This window comes from Sciurus carolinensis, chromosome 12 (genome assembly GCF_902686445.1).
Source record: "Sciurus carolinensis chromosome 12, mSciCar1.2, whole genome shotgun sequence".
NCBI classification, from domain to species: domain Eukaryota; kingdom Metazoa; phylum Chordata; class Mammalia; order Rodentia; family Sciuridae; genus Sciurus; species Sciurus carolinensis.
This window is the reverse complement of record NC_062224.1, coordinates 44,277,205-44,296,580: the sequence shown is the minus strand read 5'-3', so window position 1 is coordinate 44,296,580 and position 19,376 is coordinate 44,277,205. Positions and strand designations below refer to the sequence as shown.

The following is a 19,376-nucleotide window of genomic DNA, read 5'->3' as shown; positions in this document are numbered from 1 at the left end:
CTTCTCAGTATAATTTAAGAATGTTTCTAACTCATTTAATATTCTTCTGTGAATATTTTTTGAGAGAGCAACTGATCCTGTGTATGTACCAAAATTTACTTACACATTATTCTTTTATGGAATACTGACTTTTATTATAAACAATACATATAATTTTGATATAATTTTAAAAATAAAAATGATTTAAAATTTTTATGGTTTAAGGCACATGTTTTTCCTGTTGTTCTTTGAATAATGATTGGGTCAAGTTTACACAAATGAAGGTTGACAATTTTATTATCCATCTGAGTAGATGGCAAAACCTAGGTTTTAAAAATGAGTATTTCTTTCCTGATATTCATTCAGCATTTTCCATAAGTATATTTCTTAAAACACTAATCCCAGATATTCTGAGACAAGAGTTATATAAAGAGTAATATATAAAACTAGTAAGGGTTGGGGATGTAACTCAGTGGTAAAGTGCAGGTACAAGGCCCTAGGTTTGATCTCCTGTACTACATCAATCAATTAATCAATCAATATCTAATAAGTTAGGGAAACATTGCATGTTATATCTTCCTCTTTAAGATAAGTACAAGCTCATGAAGATAGGTATTGGCTCAGAGAATCCTGTCATTCACTGATGCTTACCACATTATTTTTCAAATTTATCTTAACATGGAACCCCTTTATATGGATCATTACTTAATAACGTCATTCTATAAAAGCATATTTTGGGAAATTCTAGTCAAGAGAACTTAAGGAAACAGAAGATTTTTCTAATCAAATTGTCCATCTAAACCTCGAAGAAGACTGAAAATATATAACATAATGTATTATATTTATTGTCATTAAGATTTTTACCCTGCTAAAAAAACAATGTGATAGGAGACATTTAAATATAAAACTGAACTGAATTCTAACAGGTACCTAGCATTGAGCAGATTGCTGAACTTTGGCAATATATTTCCTGGTTAACACCAAATTATCTAGAAATATTTAACTGTATTTCATTCCAAAAATTTCTCTAATGAAAAGCCCACATTGAAATTAAAAAATTTTCTGACTCTAATTAAAGTTCTTGGAGCTGTAGTTTCCCCATTCATAAGAATGGTAACAATCTATCAGCTAGGTTGTTACAAGGATTCAATGAATTAATTAATGCACAGAGCATAGAAAGGACCTGATACAAAAGTCATGCTCAATAAACAAGTTATTTTTTAACTATACTTGTACTTTCCTCCTTTCAATAGATCATTTTTTTGTTTGTTTGTTTTCTGAGTTTTATTTTTTGTTACTTGTTTTTTTCCCTGTGGTGAAGGGACTGAACCCAGGATCCCATGCACACGAGACAAGTGTCCTACCACTGAGCTACATCCCCAGTCTTGAGCTTTATTTTTTTTTTGTATGTAAGGTATACATAATATTGTTTGCATAATATTGTTTGTAAAGGCTTCAAAACTCTTAGCTAAAGAAATCAAGAAATCCTTAAATGAAACCAAGGACCCAAGAGTTTATAAAACTATCATAAAAATTTATTATTCATCTTCTAGAATTTTTGGGTTTCCATTTAGTTTTGTTTATCATTCGTATGTTTACAGCCACAAGGAAACCTGTTGCCTCTTTTCACTTCATTAGCAAATGATTCATCATCATCAAAAGGGTGTCCAGTGACTGCTCAGCTCCATCTCCAGATCTGGTCAAGCAAGCTCTCCAGGAGTTCAGGGCCTCTCTGCACAGGTTGCTATTGTTTGCCTCAGGGTGACTGCTTTGAATAAAAAGTCAGATGGCAAGCAACAATTTGCATTCAAAGCAGCCACACAGTGTAGTGAGAGTGATATGAGGTACAGCAGGGAACACTGGCTTCCAAGTTTGAAGATCCAGATCCTAATCTAACTCCTACTAGCAGTATGACCCTATAGAATAAATGGTTCACTTGCTGGGCTTTGACTATCTCACTTGTACAGTCTGAAGAACACTTATTCTCTTCCCTCTCGAGCTTATGGAGAACAAAGAAGATAAAATGATGGAACGTCTTTGGAAATTCCAAAGGGCCATCCAAATGTAAGGAAGAATAGTTTATTTCAATTTCACTATAGTGGTTGAGAAGGTCACATATTCTCCAAATAATACACCAAAACATAAAATCCATGACCTTTTCCAACTCATGTACTTAATCGAAGAAGATTGGATTGATAGAGTAGGGCCCTCTGCACATTTTCTTACATAGGTAATCTGAGACAAATCCAAAATTCACCCATTTTATTCACTTTTTAATAATCATGTTTTTCACTCCTTTTAATGCATCTTGCCACATTTCTATAATATACTTTAGAGAATGTAATGTACAATGTAAAGGTCAGGGAATCTATGATAAATTTGCCTAATTTTAAAATAAATTTACCAGAATTATATTTTTTACTAATAAAAAAATTTCAACAAGCAGCCTCTTATCACTGACTGTAGAACAGAAAAAAACGATAAAAACATTTTCTTCCTGGATTTTCTCTGCTGACAATGTCTCCCATTTTTAAAGCAGCAGAATGAATGTTGCTAGCAGATGATATGCAGGAGTCTTAAGAAAACAAATTGCCAAAAGAGATAGTGTAGTGTAGTCGCTAAAAGTTTGCCTCTGAAGTAAAATACAAATTGGGTGTGAATCTGAACACTTTTCTACCGCTGTAAATTCGAAGAAAATTCTTAGCTTCTATGAGCTTTAGTTTCCTCCTCTGTAACATGGAGATAATACAGACCTCCAGGTATTATTTGGAATAGAAATAAATCATCCACATAACCAAACTTGCAAGTTATTACTTTGCAGTGGATGCTTTACATGTATTATCTCATTTAATATATAAGATCTTTTAAGATATCTTCAATGTCTGTCATTATAGTAAGATTTAAGTATTAGATATTATTATTATTATATTATTATTGCCCCCAAAAGCTGAGCATTTTTCTTAAAGATTAAGGAGTGAAGGGTGAAAAGTCAGTTGTCCCTTCATCGGCTAAACCAGGTCTTAAGTATCTTCATCTTAACATAGATGCCCATGGCTGTTTATACTGGCTGTTCAGTCCTTTCCTCTGAACAAAACACTCAAAACCATACCTTAAAACAAAGAAATGATATTCTAAATTTAAAAAGTGTTCTTTGCCCCTCCCCTCCTCTTCCTCCCTCCCTCTTTTCCTCTCTTCCCTTCCTCCTTCCCTCCCTCTTTTCTTATTCTTGGTGCTAGGGTCTGCTAGGGTCGGAACCCAGGACTTCATTCAGGCTAGGCAAGCTACATCTAAGCTACGCCCCTAGCAAGTGTCCCTTCTTTAATAATTCCTCAAATCATATCCTGTGTCCTTCCATTTAGAAAAAACAGCAGTGCACACACACATCCACCCTGGCTTCTTTCCATCAGGCTTTACAAGTATTCTTCCCACATCTAGTTTCTCTTCTGTCTTAACAGAACTCCCTTTGCCTTTGTTTCCTTGAATTGTTCCAGTACCTGTGCTTTTGCAAATAACTAGATATTCGTAGTCTACTCAATAAGCAATGGCTCTTCCACATTAATTTTGGGCTAGACTCTGTATAATGATCTTTCTTAAAATTCTCTTAATTCTCAGTGGGAACAAAAACAATTTTATAAAGTGTCTAGTTTTAGGTAGTCCCTCCTCATGTTGGTTTTAAAGATGATTTTTAAAAAGTAGAAAGCTTTCTAAGTCATGTGACAATTTTATAAGAGTCATCAATGATCTAAAAAATAATATATGCCGGGCTACTTTACCCATATGAAAGAGTAATTCACAAGCATCTTTTAATTTTAAAAGATGTAGATTCCTTCCTGGATCTACCACCAACCAACTGCAGGATTTTAATCTTAATCTCATTGGCCTCCCTCTCTTCGATTTAGAAAAGAAAGACTAAGACTTGCTGCCTTCCAACTCTTTTCTAATCTGCAACTTTAAATTTTTTTTAAGTTGAAGATGGACACAATACCTTTATTTTATTTTTGTTTATTTTTTTGCGGTGCTGAGGATTAAACCTAGTGCCTCACCCATGCCAGGCAAGTGCTCTACTACTGACTACACCCCCAAACCTTCAACTGTGCAACTTTATTGTTATAACTTTTCCGTAGTTTGTAGAAAAAAATGGGGATAAATCAAGTTTTGTTTTTTATTTTGGTACCGGGGATTGAACTTAAAGTCACTCGGACACTGAGTCACATGCCCAGTCCTGTTTTGTATTTTATTTAGAGACAGGGTCTCACTGAGTTGCTTAGTGCCTCACTGTTGCTGAGGCTGGCTTTGAACTCTTGATCCTCCTGTCTCAGCCTCCTGAGCTGCTGGGACTTACAGGCATGTGCCACCGTGCCTGGCAAATTAAGTTTTTTAAATGTAAAAAACTAAGAAAAGATGGTTTATTTTGAAATAGTGATTTCTAAAGAAACCATGCCTTTAGTATTTCCTCACTGTAGGTGTATAGGGAACACTTCAAGAGGAATCCTCAGAGCAAATAAAGTCTTAGAAGTTATACCCTAGGGAGCATAATTTCAATGCCTGACACTTAAAACATTCTTTTGGGGGCTGTCCTACTAAGCACGCACTCTACCGCTAAGTTATACCACCAACCCCCCAAAAGGTCCTTAAAGGATGGTTAGTAAGTAGCATTGTCCTAAGTGTGGCCAAATGTGATTTGAGAAATCCAGGTAGCTTATAATTATGTCATTAAAACTGGAAAACAAGAAAGAGCCAAACTTCAAAATGAAGGCTAAAAAATGATCAAAATAATTGTTTAGAAATAAAAGATTGACATTAGTGTAATATTCTCCCTGGAAAAGAATAGGGAATGTCTATGTAATAAATTCAGATAATAATTAACACAATAGTATTGTTTAGGCGCTGAGAAAAATGCCAAAAAGCAACAATAGTAGCACTTTAACCAGTTTAACAATTCAAAACATGTAACAGACATATGAAGAGTTCATTTAAATCTAAATTTTAAAAACTTGATTATGTTTCATAAGTTTTCCTAACATTTTGTTTATTAGATCTTACCTCTGTGCAAGAATTGTATTATGAATCATGAGCGATACAAAAGATGTAATTGATCTTAATAAATTCAGTTCCTATAAACACAAATAGGGAGCACCCTGTTTATATACTATGGTCTGAAAAGTATAATTTGATATATTTATATTCTCAAAATTATAAATGTAGCTATTAAAATAAAATACACAATGTTTCATAAATTTACTATGTAATTTACTTTCATCTCTTTTGATGATATTGAAGAACTAATTTTCATGTTTAAGCTTAAGCCAAAAGCTTATTTATTATTTCAGATTTTCCCTAATAAAAGTGGAAATCAATATTCAATAATTATGGAATAGTCATCAGTTTATTTGCCTATTTAAATTGACAAGTATAATGTATATCAATGTACACAGAAAGAAGTCTTTCTAATAAGGTGAAACATGGTAACAGAGACCAGCACATAAAGGCCAATCCATATACTGATCACAAGCTCCAGAACATGTACAATGGCCACTGAGAGAACCATGAAGCCACACAGAGGCTTCTTCCTAAGGGTACAGAGTATGAAGCAGTATGACACCATCTTGGTGTGGGAGGTGGGGGGCGCGGGGATTTCAAGTGGGTTTAATGTAGTATTTACAAAGGTAAATCCTGGAGCTTAAAAAAAAATCTATGTGAAAACTTCTGGTTTTGCACTTTTAATATCATTAACCATTCAGACACCTAAAAAAAAGGTTAGTGGGAGGTGAATTTCACCGGGAAAATCTGATTAAATGTAGTGCAGATAGCTTTGAATTTAGAAACTCAGATGTACTGTAGATAGCTTTGAATTTAGAAACTAAAATTTTTTTCATTTGACAGTCTAAAATTTCATAATCATAATCCCCTAAATTTTAAATTCCATGTACTTTCCATGTAAAATAAAGTGTATATTAAAATTGTAATTCAATATTAACTACAATTTTATTTTGAAGAATTTCTCTATTTTTTCACTAATTCTTTTAACACAATATAGTTGAACAAGTGTTACTTTTAAGAAATGCTAAATATTAGAATCATATAAAGCTGTGTTTTCCATAGAAATATAGGCATTTCTATTGAACTCTGAATTCCTATTTGTTTGAAAGAAAATAATATATACATGACTATTTCTAGCCTCTCAAACAGCAATGCCATTCTGCCACTTGTTAGCCTAATTGTGTAGCTGTTACTTTTCTTTTCTCTATTAATTTCTATTCATTTTTGGGAAAGGAATACTGTTATTAATATAAGCTGCTTCATACATGTAAACAAATAATTGTCAAGAAATGTTACAGAAGCAAAGCTCCATAGTTTCAAGTTTTTGGTGCCTTCGTGCTGCCCCCTGCTGTCCAATGTCCACATTTACAGAAAATGTACTAAACTTCAAACATTTCTACTGCTTTATTCTTCCCATCGAAACTTAGAAATTTTCAACACAGGAGTTTTCCTCTAAGAGGCCAATGGGTTAACAGGTTAACATCAGAAAGAGGCAGTTTCCTCCTTGTAATCCTTCAAACACTATGTAACCCAAGCATTTGAGCTGGTGTTCTAGGGGCACTGACTGATATTCAGATTCCCTGACTTGGGATTCTAAACCCTCTCCATGCTGGTTCCTCATCCCTGCTTATTCTGCTCACACTGCAGTGCCAGTTGTCTCCAAACATCTCCTGTTTTCCCCCTCCTTGCCTTTTCTTATGCTGCTTTCTCTACTTGGGATGTCTTCTCTGAATTTCTGCGTGTGGAAAGTCCACCCATCCTCCAAGGTGCCAGGCAAAAGCTGCCTTCTTTATGAAATTTAGCCCCCCTTCACCAAACCTCCTCTTCTTCTGTTCCCTCTTTAATTAATTCTTTAAGGCTCAGCGCGTTGTTTGTTTTTAATGTGGTACAAGTTCAATAAAGTTTTTTTTTTTTTTTTTAACGAGTTAAAAGGAGATAATAAAGAAAGTCTATCTGAGTTATTGACTTTTAATAGAGTACCTGGAGAAGATAATGATCGAGTCCAGGAAACCTCTTAATACTACAAAATGCATACACCTAAATGGGGTGAGGGTTTTTTGTTGTTGTTGTTGTTGTTTGTTTTGTTTTGTTTTTAATGATACTAGGATTGAATCCATGTGTCATGAATTTGAGACAAGTACTCTTACCATTGACCTCCAGGCCTGGGGTGATCTTTTAATTGCCATCTGCTATAGTTTGGATCTTAAGCGGCCACTGAAGGTTCCCGTGGTAAAGCCTTGCTCCCCAGGGTGGCACTATTGGGAGGTGGTAGAGTCTTCAAGAGGTAGGCCTAATAATAAGCAGTCTTAGGTCACTGGGGACATGCCCTAGACAGAGATTGTGGGACCCCCGCCCTTTCTTCATTCTGTTTTGCTTCCTGGTCATAGGTAAGCAGTTCAGCTCTGCCAAGGCCATCCAGTACCTCCAACAGAAGCCTAAAAGCAATGGATTCACCTAATCAACTAGAATCTCCCAAACTATGAGCCCAAACAAACCTTTTCTCTTTGTAAGTTAATTATCTCAGGCATTTGTTTTAGTGACAGAAAGCTAACACTGTCACACTGCATAAGGTGTGTTGTGATCTCTGAAGTTAGGAGTATCTATGAAAAAATGAATGTAGATCGTATGTTGAGTACTTATAGCAAGTCAGACACAATTGTAGGCATGTTAGATGTATTAACTTATTATATTCTCAAAATATTCATGTGAGGTAAGTAATATCACCTTTTCTTGGAAACTGAGGGTCTTGACAATTAAGTAACTGGCCCAGGGTTATACCAGGAGTTCAGAGGGGAGCAAGGAACTTGTTCCAAAGCTGTGAACCTGAAGTGTACTCCTGTCTTCAACAGGTGTGTGTATGGGACTTCTGATCAGTTATTCTGGAAGTTAAAAAACTTTCAACAGAGGACCCTTGGAAATTGTGGTCACAAGTCACACAAGGCCAAGAGAGAGATCCAGAGGCTATGAAGCATCTGTAATATGTGCAAGAGTTGATCTTCCCACAAGACCAAATATGAAGGACTATGGCATCCTGCCAAGTTCAGAGTTCTCCACATTTAGATAAAAAGACAGTTATATGTTCTCAAAGATTAAAAAGTGAAAAGTCCAAATATTTGTCATTTGCTGTACTCACTTGTGTGGTGACCGTTGATTCTAAACTGACTTGAAAATAGGTAAAAAAACAACTCAATATCTAAATCAAATAGGCCTTGAGAGTACCTTTTAAACAAAAAATACAGTGATAAAAATAAGACTCAGCACATTTCACCAGTATCTTTTTTTTTTTTTTTTTTTTTTTTGGTGGTGCTGGGGATTGAACTCAGGGCTTTGTGCTTGCAAGGTCCACATTCTACCAACTGAGCTATATCCCCAACCCATCTCAGCAGTATCTGAGACAAGAACCTGCTTAGGGTTTCAACCCAAAACTCTGCTTATCAAGATGAGAAGGCAGACCAAAAAATTCACTTTGGGGAGGCAGCACCCAAAATTGTTTGAGAGGACATAACTGTTTTCCTGACAGGTAAGTATACTTTAACTTCATCAAGACTTGGAATGTACAGTAGAAAGCACAGTAAGTACTTTTTAAAGCAAATGTAAATAATTGTACTGTTTAAGAACATTTGCTCGAATGGAGTAATAGGTCAGCATATGACACTTTTAAGTAGACCTTCTAATTAAGTTTATGCATGGTACTGGAACATTAAAGAGAACTCAGAAATCACCATGTGCAGAGGTTAAATTTCTTAGAGATTTAAGATTTTCTTAATTTTTTAAAAATGTTTCCTAAGTACCAAAGAAGGCATTTGTTGAGAGTAAATTTATGAATTCAGTATAAGAAGTTGGGAAGTGTTTAATTAATTAATGCTATAAATAGACCACATTATTATTTAAAAGACCATGGCTTCTAATACTTGCAAGATTTAGAAATATGGCAAGAGTCAGACACTATATTTTAAATATAAGAAATGCCTTTGAATATGTAAATTTAAAAATTTTATATTACTTCTTCAAAAACTCATATTAACTTTAGAGTAGTCCTTCAGTATACAAGACTCACTCTTGAAGTCATCAAATAACTTATAACCAAAAAGAAGTTATAAGATTGTTTTTCTTCTACCATTAGAATTTATTTTAGTGCTTCACTCCACAAACTGGTTTTTGAATGTTCAGTTATTCTCTTTTGCAGGGACTGTGGGGTACCAGGGATTTAACCCAAGGGCAATTTACCACTGAGCTAAATCCCCAGCCCTTTTAAATTTTTTTTTTAAATTTCAAGACAGTGACTCACAAAGTTGCTTAGGGCCTCACTAAGTTGCTAAGCCTGGCCTTGAACTTGGGATCCTGCTGTCTCAGCCTCCTGAGCTGCTGGGATTACAGGTGTGTGCCACCATATCCAGCTAGTTATTCTTTATTTAGGTTTGGACCTCCCTCATTTCCTTTTTCGCAAGATGGGGATGAGAAACAGAAGCACTAGTCTTGACACCCTCTCCCCAAATTTGTAGGAATGGTTAGCCTCAATTGTCATTAATCTGTTGTATAATTTAGCAATTCTCAGTTCTAGCTACAGATTAGAATTTCAAGGACAGCTTTTAAAAAACACTTATGCCCCTAGGGCCCATCCAGGCCAATTAAATCAGAATCTCTTGGGGTGGGGCACAGGCATTTTGTTTTTAAGTTTCTGGGTGATTCTACAAGCAGGCAGAGGGCTTGGAGGTGTAGTTCAGTTGGTAGTGTTTGCCTAGCAGGCATTAGGTTGTGGGTCTGAGTCCCAGCACACAAAAATATGAATAAATTCATACATATATACAGGTAGAGATGAGAACCACTGGTGCAAGAATGTGAGCCTACCACCTTCTGAAGGACCCAGGTCTGTTCTAGACTAAGGCTACCCAATAGAACTTTCTACAATCACAGACACATTCCATAAATCTGTGCGTCCAATATGGCAGCCACTAGCCTGGTGTAGCTATGGACCACTTGAAATGTGGTGAGTGGGACTGAGAAATGGATCTTTAAATTTTAAATTAATTCAAACTTAAATGTACATAGCCACATGTGGCAAGTGACCACTGCATTGGAAAACAAAGTTCTGGAATTTTAGACCACTTAAAATTATCTGAGTCTGTTATTAAATAGGTGCTGAATGACTTTTTAAGACTAGACTGCACTAGCCCAAACTTGCTTCTCATGCCTCTTTGGGGTACTACATACCAGTTTTTTGACAAGAATTCCAGTAATATAGAAATGTAGTTTGAAGTTTATAATGGCTTCTGGGGAATGTAAGGACACCGAATTTGCTGGTTTCCCCCTCATGCATGTTGACAATTTATTTATTGAAAAATGAGTAAAGGCCTTCAGAACTAAACATTTCTTAAGTCTCACAGCTTACTAAAGGAGCAGAGAAGCAATTACACTCTTGGAAAAGGCCCTCTTCATTCCTTGGCATATTCTAGTGTTTTTCAATTGAGGGTTGTGACCTGTCTTGGAAGATGGAGAGATTCCAGGGTGCTGTGGCAGTGGCCCGTGTTTCAAAGCTAAATATAGGTCACTGGCATGGCACCTCCCTTTCTCAGTCTCCTCAGAGCCAGGTCCTGTTGATGAATGTGGGGCATCAGTAGTTAGTTGGTGGGATCGAATCTTGAGGGAAAAAGAAAAAAAAAAAAAAAAAAAAAACCAGCAAAATGACTCAGATACAGGAGTCCTTTTCAGATGGAGCTTCTATTTAGCAAAACTAAATCATATGTTTGCTTACTTTTAAAAATAACTTGTAAATTATGGATTGCTTTTTAATTTTCATTTTTTTTTTTTCCAACTTAAAAGAGTTTACTAGAGCAAGAAAAAGTCCCCAGGGCTAGGGCTGTAACTCCTAGTAGAGCACTTGCCTAGCAGGCAGGAAGTCCTGAGTACAATCCCTAGTTATGCAAAAAAAAAAAAAAAAAAAAAAAAAAAAACTTCTAGACCCAGACAGCACTCCAGACCTAAAGTGGTTCACTACTTTTTTTAAGTTAAAAGCACAAACCTATATGAATTGCTGATAAATAGATCTCAACTGTGATATGAATACTGAAACATTTAACATTTATCATGGCAGATACCATCTGATTCTCTAGAGCTATATTCTCAAAGAGCTGGTCTTGGACTAGCAGCATCAATGGCATCTGTGAACTTCACTTAAAAACACTATTATCAATTATTAGTGCATATTAATTGTTAAAAAATGGGTTTCTGTATGATATTTTCATACATGCATAAAATGTACTTTGATCATATTTATGCCCCCTATCGCCCTTCCCCATTAGTTCTTCTACTTGTATGTCCTTTTTTAAAATTCCCTAAAATTCCACATACGAGAGAAAACATAAAATTTGTCTTTGTGAGTTAGGTTTCTTTTGCTTAACATGATTTGTAGTACTATGCACAATGGCCTACTCTTAAAAATGCAAATTCTCACATGTCCCCACAGACCTTCTGAACCAGGAACTCTAGGACTGGGGCCCAGCAGCCTATGTTTTAATAAGGCCTCCAGACAATTTCCATGCACCCTGAAGTTTGAGATCCATTGATATAGAGCATAGTAAATCTCCCAAAAATGCCCGGAGGGAAAAGCTTCCACATATCCCAAAGTTGATAAAGATCAAAACATAAAATTGGCCTTGTAAGTTGTGAAATAGAAGTCAATATTTTATTTGGACCTAGAGTTATCAAACATGAATTTACCTACTTCAACAAGGCTTCGATGAACCTGTTGGATACTTCTTAATTTAATTTCCGAAGTTTATAATTTGTAAAAATTTAGCTTCTGTATTTCATGAGATGTTCTCAACAGATGAGATGCAGTGCGTGTATACTTAAGTCAATTCAACATGCAAAATTTCAGAAGCATAACACGGATAAATTAAGAGGACCATTACTCACTCTATGAAGATTATTAGATATATAAAATAATGAATAAATTCACTGGAGGATTTAGTAGTAATATCATATGGTGCATTTAAGATGCATCAATTTACAGAATACAAATTTATGTGACAGTTGAGAAAAGGAGGTAAGAATACAAGATCTAATCTCAGACTTCCCAGGTTCAAATGTCAGGTTTTTCATCTACTATGTGATGTGGGCCAAGACTCAGCTGTGCCAGTCTCTGTTCCCTTTTCTGTAAAATGGATATAAGGTCCTATCCCTTTCCTGGTGTGTGAAGATTTAAGGAACAAGTAGAGGTGGCATTTAGGCCACAGACTGGAATGTAGTAAGCTCTAATTAAATGTTGTTGTTTTGTTGCTTTTTACATTACCCTACTTGTGACTAGTCTGATCACTATGAAAATACATATTAATGTTTCATCAGGCAAGAATGTTTATACAAAGCTGTTAAAGTTTATACAAAGTAAATAAGAGCTAACCATATTGAACATTAGATACCCAGCAGGTATTTCGCCTTTCCAAATGCTCTTCCTTAGCCAAACCAATCATCGTGATTTCAATTTCCTTATAGTACTGGTTTAGATTTGAGCAAGTCCTATCAATCTGGACAACGAGTTCTAAAAAAACATTGTGTTATGGGGCTTCTGAGAAAGGTTTTCTTTCCTTTTAAAAACATGAATAAGGGGCTGGGGAGATAGTTGGTAGAGTGCTTGCCTTACAAGCACAAGGCCCTGGGTTCGATCCCCAGCGCCGTCAAAAAAAAAGATGAATAAGAGAAACTCCTCATTTCTAAAATCGCAGTATCAGGATAAGATGCCGGGATCTGCAGCAGCCATCTTGTGACTATGAGGGAAGATATCACTGACATTATGATGTTGTGAAAGAATGGAACCTAACAAGGAACTTCATGATATTGCCGACCTATTAAGATAAATCTAGAACTGGCTTGCCTCCTGATTACTACTTTTGTTGAAATAATAAATGTCCTTACTATCAATGGATTTTATGTTAGTATGAAAGCAAACTGAATGATATAACACATCTAGCTAGTATGGATTAATTGGCTCTGTAACAACCTGGGACTTTATTCCTGAGGTCATCTTAAATCACATATGTAGAATCCTTAAAAAAACAGTTTTTTCTCCTTCAATTCTTCTTTTTTAGAAATAATGGTCTTACTTTCCTGCTCCATACCTTAACTAATTAACCATTAATTAAATGTCTGTTGGCTTCATATATTAAAATCTTGGTTTTCATCTTAAAACTTTGTTATGCGTATATAATTAGAATTTATTACAGATTTCAAAATAAAAATATTTTAGCTCTGATATAATCCTTCAATACTAATTGTATTTCCCTGCTTTATCTTCATAGTTTACATTTATTATGGACAAAATGTACATCAAAGAAAGGTTTTGGGCCTGAGGGTATAGTTCTTTGGTAGAGCATATGCTTAGCATATGCAAGGTTCTAGGTTTGATTCCCAGCATCAAAAATAAATAAATAAATAAATAAAAATTAAAAAGTTTTCATGAAGTGGACCTCAGAGAGATATGCCCCGAATTCCTACTGCCAGAGCAATCCTCTAAATTTTTCAAGCAAATAAGCCAATATTCTATCTTTCATTTTGTAATAGGAATTTGCATCAGGTAACCATCTCTTTGTGCGGTGTCTATTCGGACTGTAAATTAAACATGAGGACTGTTCCCACCCACCTCCTCAGTTTGCAACTATTAGGTAAACAAATAATGGTCCTTCAATGGAAGGACACTGGTGAAACCCTATGTAAATATTAAAACAATCTTTTCTCTCCAGAAATCTTATCTGGCCTTTATTCCTGAATGGGAACTCAACACATCAAAGACCTTAGATTTAAAGTATCTTTAGAGCTTTGAACCATACTGGGCTATAAATTGCCTGAGAACAGGGATCTTTTTTTTCCTTAATCTTGCAACCAGTGTCTTATAACATCACACAATAGGTGGGGGAGGAGTGGATCTAGAACAAACACCAAATAAAGATAAATGTTGAACAAATCAAGTTTAAAGGATGTTTTTATTTTTTTCAGAATGAAATCATTATCTTTGCTTAACTTTCCCTTTAGATTCTCCATTTGAGAATCATTTTGGAAAGATCAACAAGAAAGTCATAGCATAAATACCCATTTTGTGTGTTATTTTCCTCTTCCTTTGCAAAACCATGCTGGGGATTCTAGGATATCTGCATAGTCTTATGGAAAGCAGCAATATGTCCAGGAAAGAACAGGGAAGTGGGAAATACACACAAGAAATGAATAACATTGGAAGTGAATACAATTTCAGATCTGTATTCAACTTGTTTTTGAAAGGATAAAATTTTTGATTTTTTCTTCTACTGAAAAAGTTCATGCCAAGGTAATATTAGATGGTCTTGGCTAACATTTTCAGCATTTCATGTTAGATCATCTTAATGTCTCTAAGTGTTTTTTCTTTGTTACCTCATCCTACCATTACCCATTACCTAATAGTTTTGGTTAACCTGAAATTTCCTTAATATTTAGCAACACTCATGACTATAGATATATAAATTAGGAAATTATTCTGGTTCATTACATTGTCTTAATATAATTTTCAGTTTATTTCTAGTATTAACCAAGCTCCATAATTTGAAGTTCATTTTTCTGAGGTTTATTGTTTAGAATTCGATTTAAAAATTCCTTGGCGTCATTTCTTTCTTCTTTCTGCAACCTGTTTTTTGGCCACTCCACTCTTCATCAACCCCTCCCTTCAGCAGAGGGATGGGCAAGATGAAAAAAATGACATGACATTTCAATATAGTCAATTTTGCTACTTGCTACTATCACTGATAAAACATTGTACAAGAAATAAACAAGTGTATGCTTGTTGACCAAAATGACATTTGAAGATTTTTAAAAATCTAATTTTTTGTTGTCCATGGTCTAGCAACTGCTACCCTGAAAAACTGAGTTGGTTCTCCATACACTCGATTAATAAACATTTTTTTACATGATTTAAAAAATGTGACTTGCTATTACAATTCCAATCAAAATCACATTAAACTCATGAACTAAATGCTTTTCTAAATGTTATCAATTAAAAAAAAAATTAATGTCCAAAGAATCCAGAGCTAAAATGAAGCACAAGGTGGATTTTAAAATGGAGAATAATATAAAATAGTGCATTGTTTTTGCCTCACAGATTTAAGCCTCCTTATTTGCATAGTGATGTGAAAGTCACATATGAAGATTATCTTTAATATATATAACTGTGGATGATTTTTAAAAAGTGAAGATTTAACTATAATGGTTACTTCATAATCAATGATGTAATAGTCAATGATGTAGGAGAACAAAGAGCATATGGACTTCGTGGCATCAGTTTGTTTTTGAAAAGGGGCTGCATTATATAAGCATTTTTAGTTTTCAGAGATCAAATAAAATGAGAAAATATAACCATTCTGAATAACAGAATATTTTAGCAGTAAATGTGTAGGAAAGTATATTTTATTCAGGAGATCAACTTCAGGGAACTAAACTCTCTAGCTTAACCAGGTTAGATAATAATATTTATACCTGCAGTATTTCATCCTATAAAGAATCCATAATGTTCAAAAACTGATTTCAAAGTGGCATTTACATTCTATAAAGAGATAAAACATTACAGGGGACATTTTCAAATCTTTATAGCAGAGTATAAACAAAAATATAGGCATAACAATTATTTGTGAAGTTCAAGGAAAGAGATTCACAGATGATAGGAAATACTATTTCTAGTCATTTTCACATATCTTTTACTTCAAGCTATTAAATGATTAAATAGTGAGATGAGCATGTATGTTATTTCAAATATGAATAAAGACATTTAATAATTCCTCAAATTTGCACTCTTTGAAGAAATAATCTATTCAGTCATATGGAGAAGATGATCTTAAAAACTATTCGCTGTTTTAATTTTATTTGGCAAAATAATATGGTTCAAGGTATAATCACTGCTTCCCCCACTTTCTTTTTGAACTAAGGGCATACTTACTATCTTCATAAACAACTAAAATGTTTACAGACACCAGTAAAATCTATGTCATACTGTAACACATTTTTGTTCTTGGGAGGCTTTGGGCCTAAATGCCACATTTTCTAATGAGATAACTCCCAATAAGAACAAAGATGGAAAAGATATTACCCTGAATTTAGCCATGTGAACAGGAATATTTTTAAAGTTAGAAATTGCTGTGCACATATTCTTAAAAAATTATTCCAAAACATTTGCTCTTTTTAAAACAAGGCTTTACATAAATTCCATTAAAATATCATTTCAAAATCAAGCAAATAAGCAACAATGTCAACATTATTACATGGCAAACTACTAGAAAATTCTCAGGAGAGACTCTGAATAGTTATTTGAGAAATTCCTCGGTTCAAAACGAAATTCAACTTTTACAATGTTCAGGGAACTAAAACTCAAACGTTCTGTTACATTGAAAAGACACGTATAATTTTGTAGTATAAGGAAAATATAAAATGTTACTGAGAGGAGAGAGAATAAACCCACAGCTTATTATTGAAGAAGCTGATATAGAGATAATCAATAAGATCAGATAAAACACAACTGCAAACTGCATGCTGTCCCTCATGTCTCCCGGACTGGTTGTGACGACATGTCTGCTCTCACCATAGTTCACAGTTCACAGAAAACATTTAACTAACACAACCAAATATATCCACTGACCAAACTGAACTTTCTTTAAGAAAATAAAGGAATAAGATAATAGATAAAATCTTGCCCCACCTCTTTTTTTTCTTCCTTTTTTCTTTTAGTGAAACTGACATAAATTGTTAAGGAGCACTACAGCGCCACCAACACAGATCAATGCAAAACAAAAAAGATCTCCCACCGTGTGCAAAAAGAAAAAAAAAAAAAATTAGAAAAATGCCCAAAATCACAAAATGTCTCCCAAATGTACCTTTTGGAAGAAAACAAGATAGATTTCCAAAGATTTCCTAATGAAGAGCTTCCAAGAAATAATATCATAGACTACAAGTTTCGATCTGATCAGCAAATAAAAGATCCACTATTTAGTAACAGCCATAACTTAATATAAACCCGGTTATGTCAATCTCCACCTTCATTAAACCAAGGGCAGCTTTTCTGTAGTTTGCATTCAAGTAATCCATCAGGAGAACCAAAATAAGCCTATTAAAAAAAAAAAAAAAAAAAAACTACATCCACAGTTTGCCTCCTGATAATTTAGTTCTGGACAAATTAGGTAATACATAATTTTTATAAAGAGGATATGCACATATTTGGCATTACCAACATTGCTGGCACAAAACAAGTCCATCTTGAAATATTTGAGTTCCCCTGTAGTTCACAGCAATTAAAGTATAATTTACATTATACATATTTAGCTTTAACAATGAAAAAAAACTATTTTTTTTTTCTTTTGGTAAAAATTAACCACACAAGATTAGGTAAACGTGCAGAGATCAAAGCTAAAGAAAAATACAAAGATTGGTTTTGTGAGAAGAAACACAATGAAAATCCTTTTTATCTGGTGGCTCATTCAAAGATTTGATCCCAGAAATGTTTAAAATTACAAACTTACCATTAGTGTAGGCAGAGAAGAAGCCAGTTCTTGAAAAAAAATTGTAACAATATAGGCAGGAGACTTGTGTCTCCAGAAAAAACAGCTTCCAGGCAGCATATGGATCTTCAAACATCTTTAAAATATTTGGTAAATAAAAAGTAATACTTTCTTCCATGGTCGGTGGCCGAATGGGGTGGCTTCCCCCAGGATCTGTGGGCGTTTGGGGAAAATCGGAGAAATATCCACAGAAGATTAAAAGCAGAGGAGGCAGCGGCAGCCAGAAGACTCTGGGGTTAACAACTTTGCGATGGCAAGCAGGCGCGCGCTGATTGGCTGGGAGGGCAGTGTCCCTACAGTCTGCACTATCCCCCGCGGCCCCCGCCTCCTGCAGCTCGGAAAAAAATGCAGTGTGTGTGCCATTTTACACTGGGCTTTTAAAAGCACAGCCACCCGAATGACAAAAGTCGAAGCTCGCTATTAAGTGACACTGCAAAACAATAGCACCCATGACTGCCTGTGAGCTCAGGAAAATGCCCAGCTCTGCATAGCTTCAGGAACACTCTTATCTGGATTGTACGTGGGTTTTTACGGAAGGGAATTGTTGGTCTTAAGCAAATTGTTGGATCGTTTCAAAAACACCCATATATGATCTAGATACCAACATGGCCATGTAGCAACTATTCCCTTCAAAATACGTTTCATTTGCTATCCAGGTATGTAAAGAGGCCAGTCATCCTCGCACCAAATTCATCACTCCCTCAGCTCCCAAGAGCTTTCATTCTTTGAAAAAACAAAACAAAAAAAAAATTTTAGCCATAATAGTTACCATTTGTTCAAAAAGTAAATAAAATAATGATTTCAGTGATTAAATTAGAAACAATAGGCACACTCCCTCTCTCCCCCGCTTATAATTTGTGTTTCAAAAACCTTTTCTGGCTGACAGAATTCTACCACTCTGCCTTACAAACAAAATGGCTGTGGTACTGAGTTTTTTTGGATCCTCCCACTGTGCCTCCTCCCGGCCTCCAGGAAGTGGTAAAATTCCAAAATAAATATAGTACTAAAAGTACATTGTTGAGTCTGAACTCGGGGCAAATCTTTGGTAAGGGGGTCTGCTGCTTTTTATTAGTTTTTTTTTCTTTTTTTATTGTTTTGAAAAGAATATCAATCACTAGAGATTTACTTGACTGTAATTTGAACTTCCTGCTTTACATATTTATAAGGTCTTTCACCTATCTTGGCAGGCTTTCAAATTAAGTGGGCTGGGAAATTTGATGCTCTGTCTCTAGTTGTGAGCAGTCAGGTATTTGGAGGCTGCAACTGGCCTTTTAAATAAAGGCAAAGTCTAAAAAAAATTAATGTGAAACGAATACATTATGATTGATTGTAAATGTAAAGTCACTGAAGTCAGAAAATATGAAAATATGCCAAGTACTGCATATATGTATTAATTGAACACATTCAGTATAAAATTTTTGTCAACTACGTTTCTAATGAGTGAAGGACTTAACCCTGTCTCAAAATGAAAAAGGGCTGGGAATGTGGCTCAGTGTTTAAGCCTCCCTGGGTTCAATCCCTGGTACCAAAAAAAAAAAAAAAAAAAAAAAAGAATTGAATGAAAAAAGGGGTTCCAGTCTTCAGAACTTCACACACACACACACACACACACACACGATTAGTCTGGCATCCCTGTTTGGCATTTAATTGGTAAGTAGTATTTTTAAAGCTGGGTTGGCTATATAATTTACACAATTTACCATATATAACAGGATACTTTGAGAGTGAAAGGGGAACATGTTGCTAATCCTAGAATGACTGGAATAAACAGGGTCTGTCCATGATAAACCAGAAAGG

The 19,376-nt window shown here is 34.9% G+C and overlaps 1 protein-coding gene across 2 annotated transcripts in view; it reads right to left on the bottom strand.

Moving 5' to 3' along the window:
- Positions 1–17,790, bottom strand: part of Epc1 (enhancer of polycomb homolog 1) — an 83,678-nt gene extending 65,888 nt beyond the window's left edge. The window contains exon 1 of one of the 2 annotated variants that reach the window (XM_047520475.1): positions 17,541–17,790. In XM_047520475.1, coding sequence (XP_047376431.1) covers positions 17,541–17,639 — 99 coding nt within the window. In that variant the 5' untranslated portion in view covers positions 17,640–17,790. The remainder of the gene's footprint in view (positions 1–17,540) is intronic. The other variant, XM_047520473.1, reaches the window with a different exon arrangement.
- Positions 17,791–19,376: the final 1,586 nt, after the last annotated feature.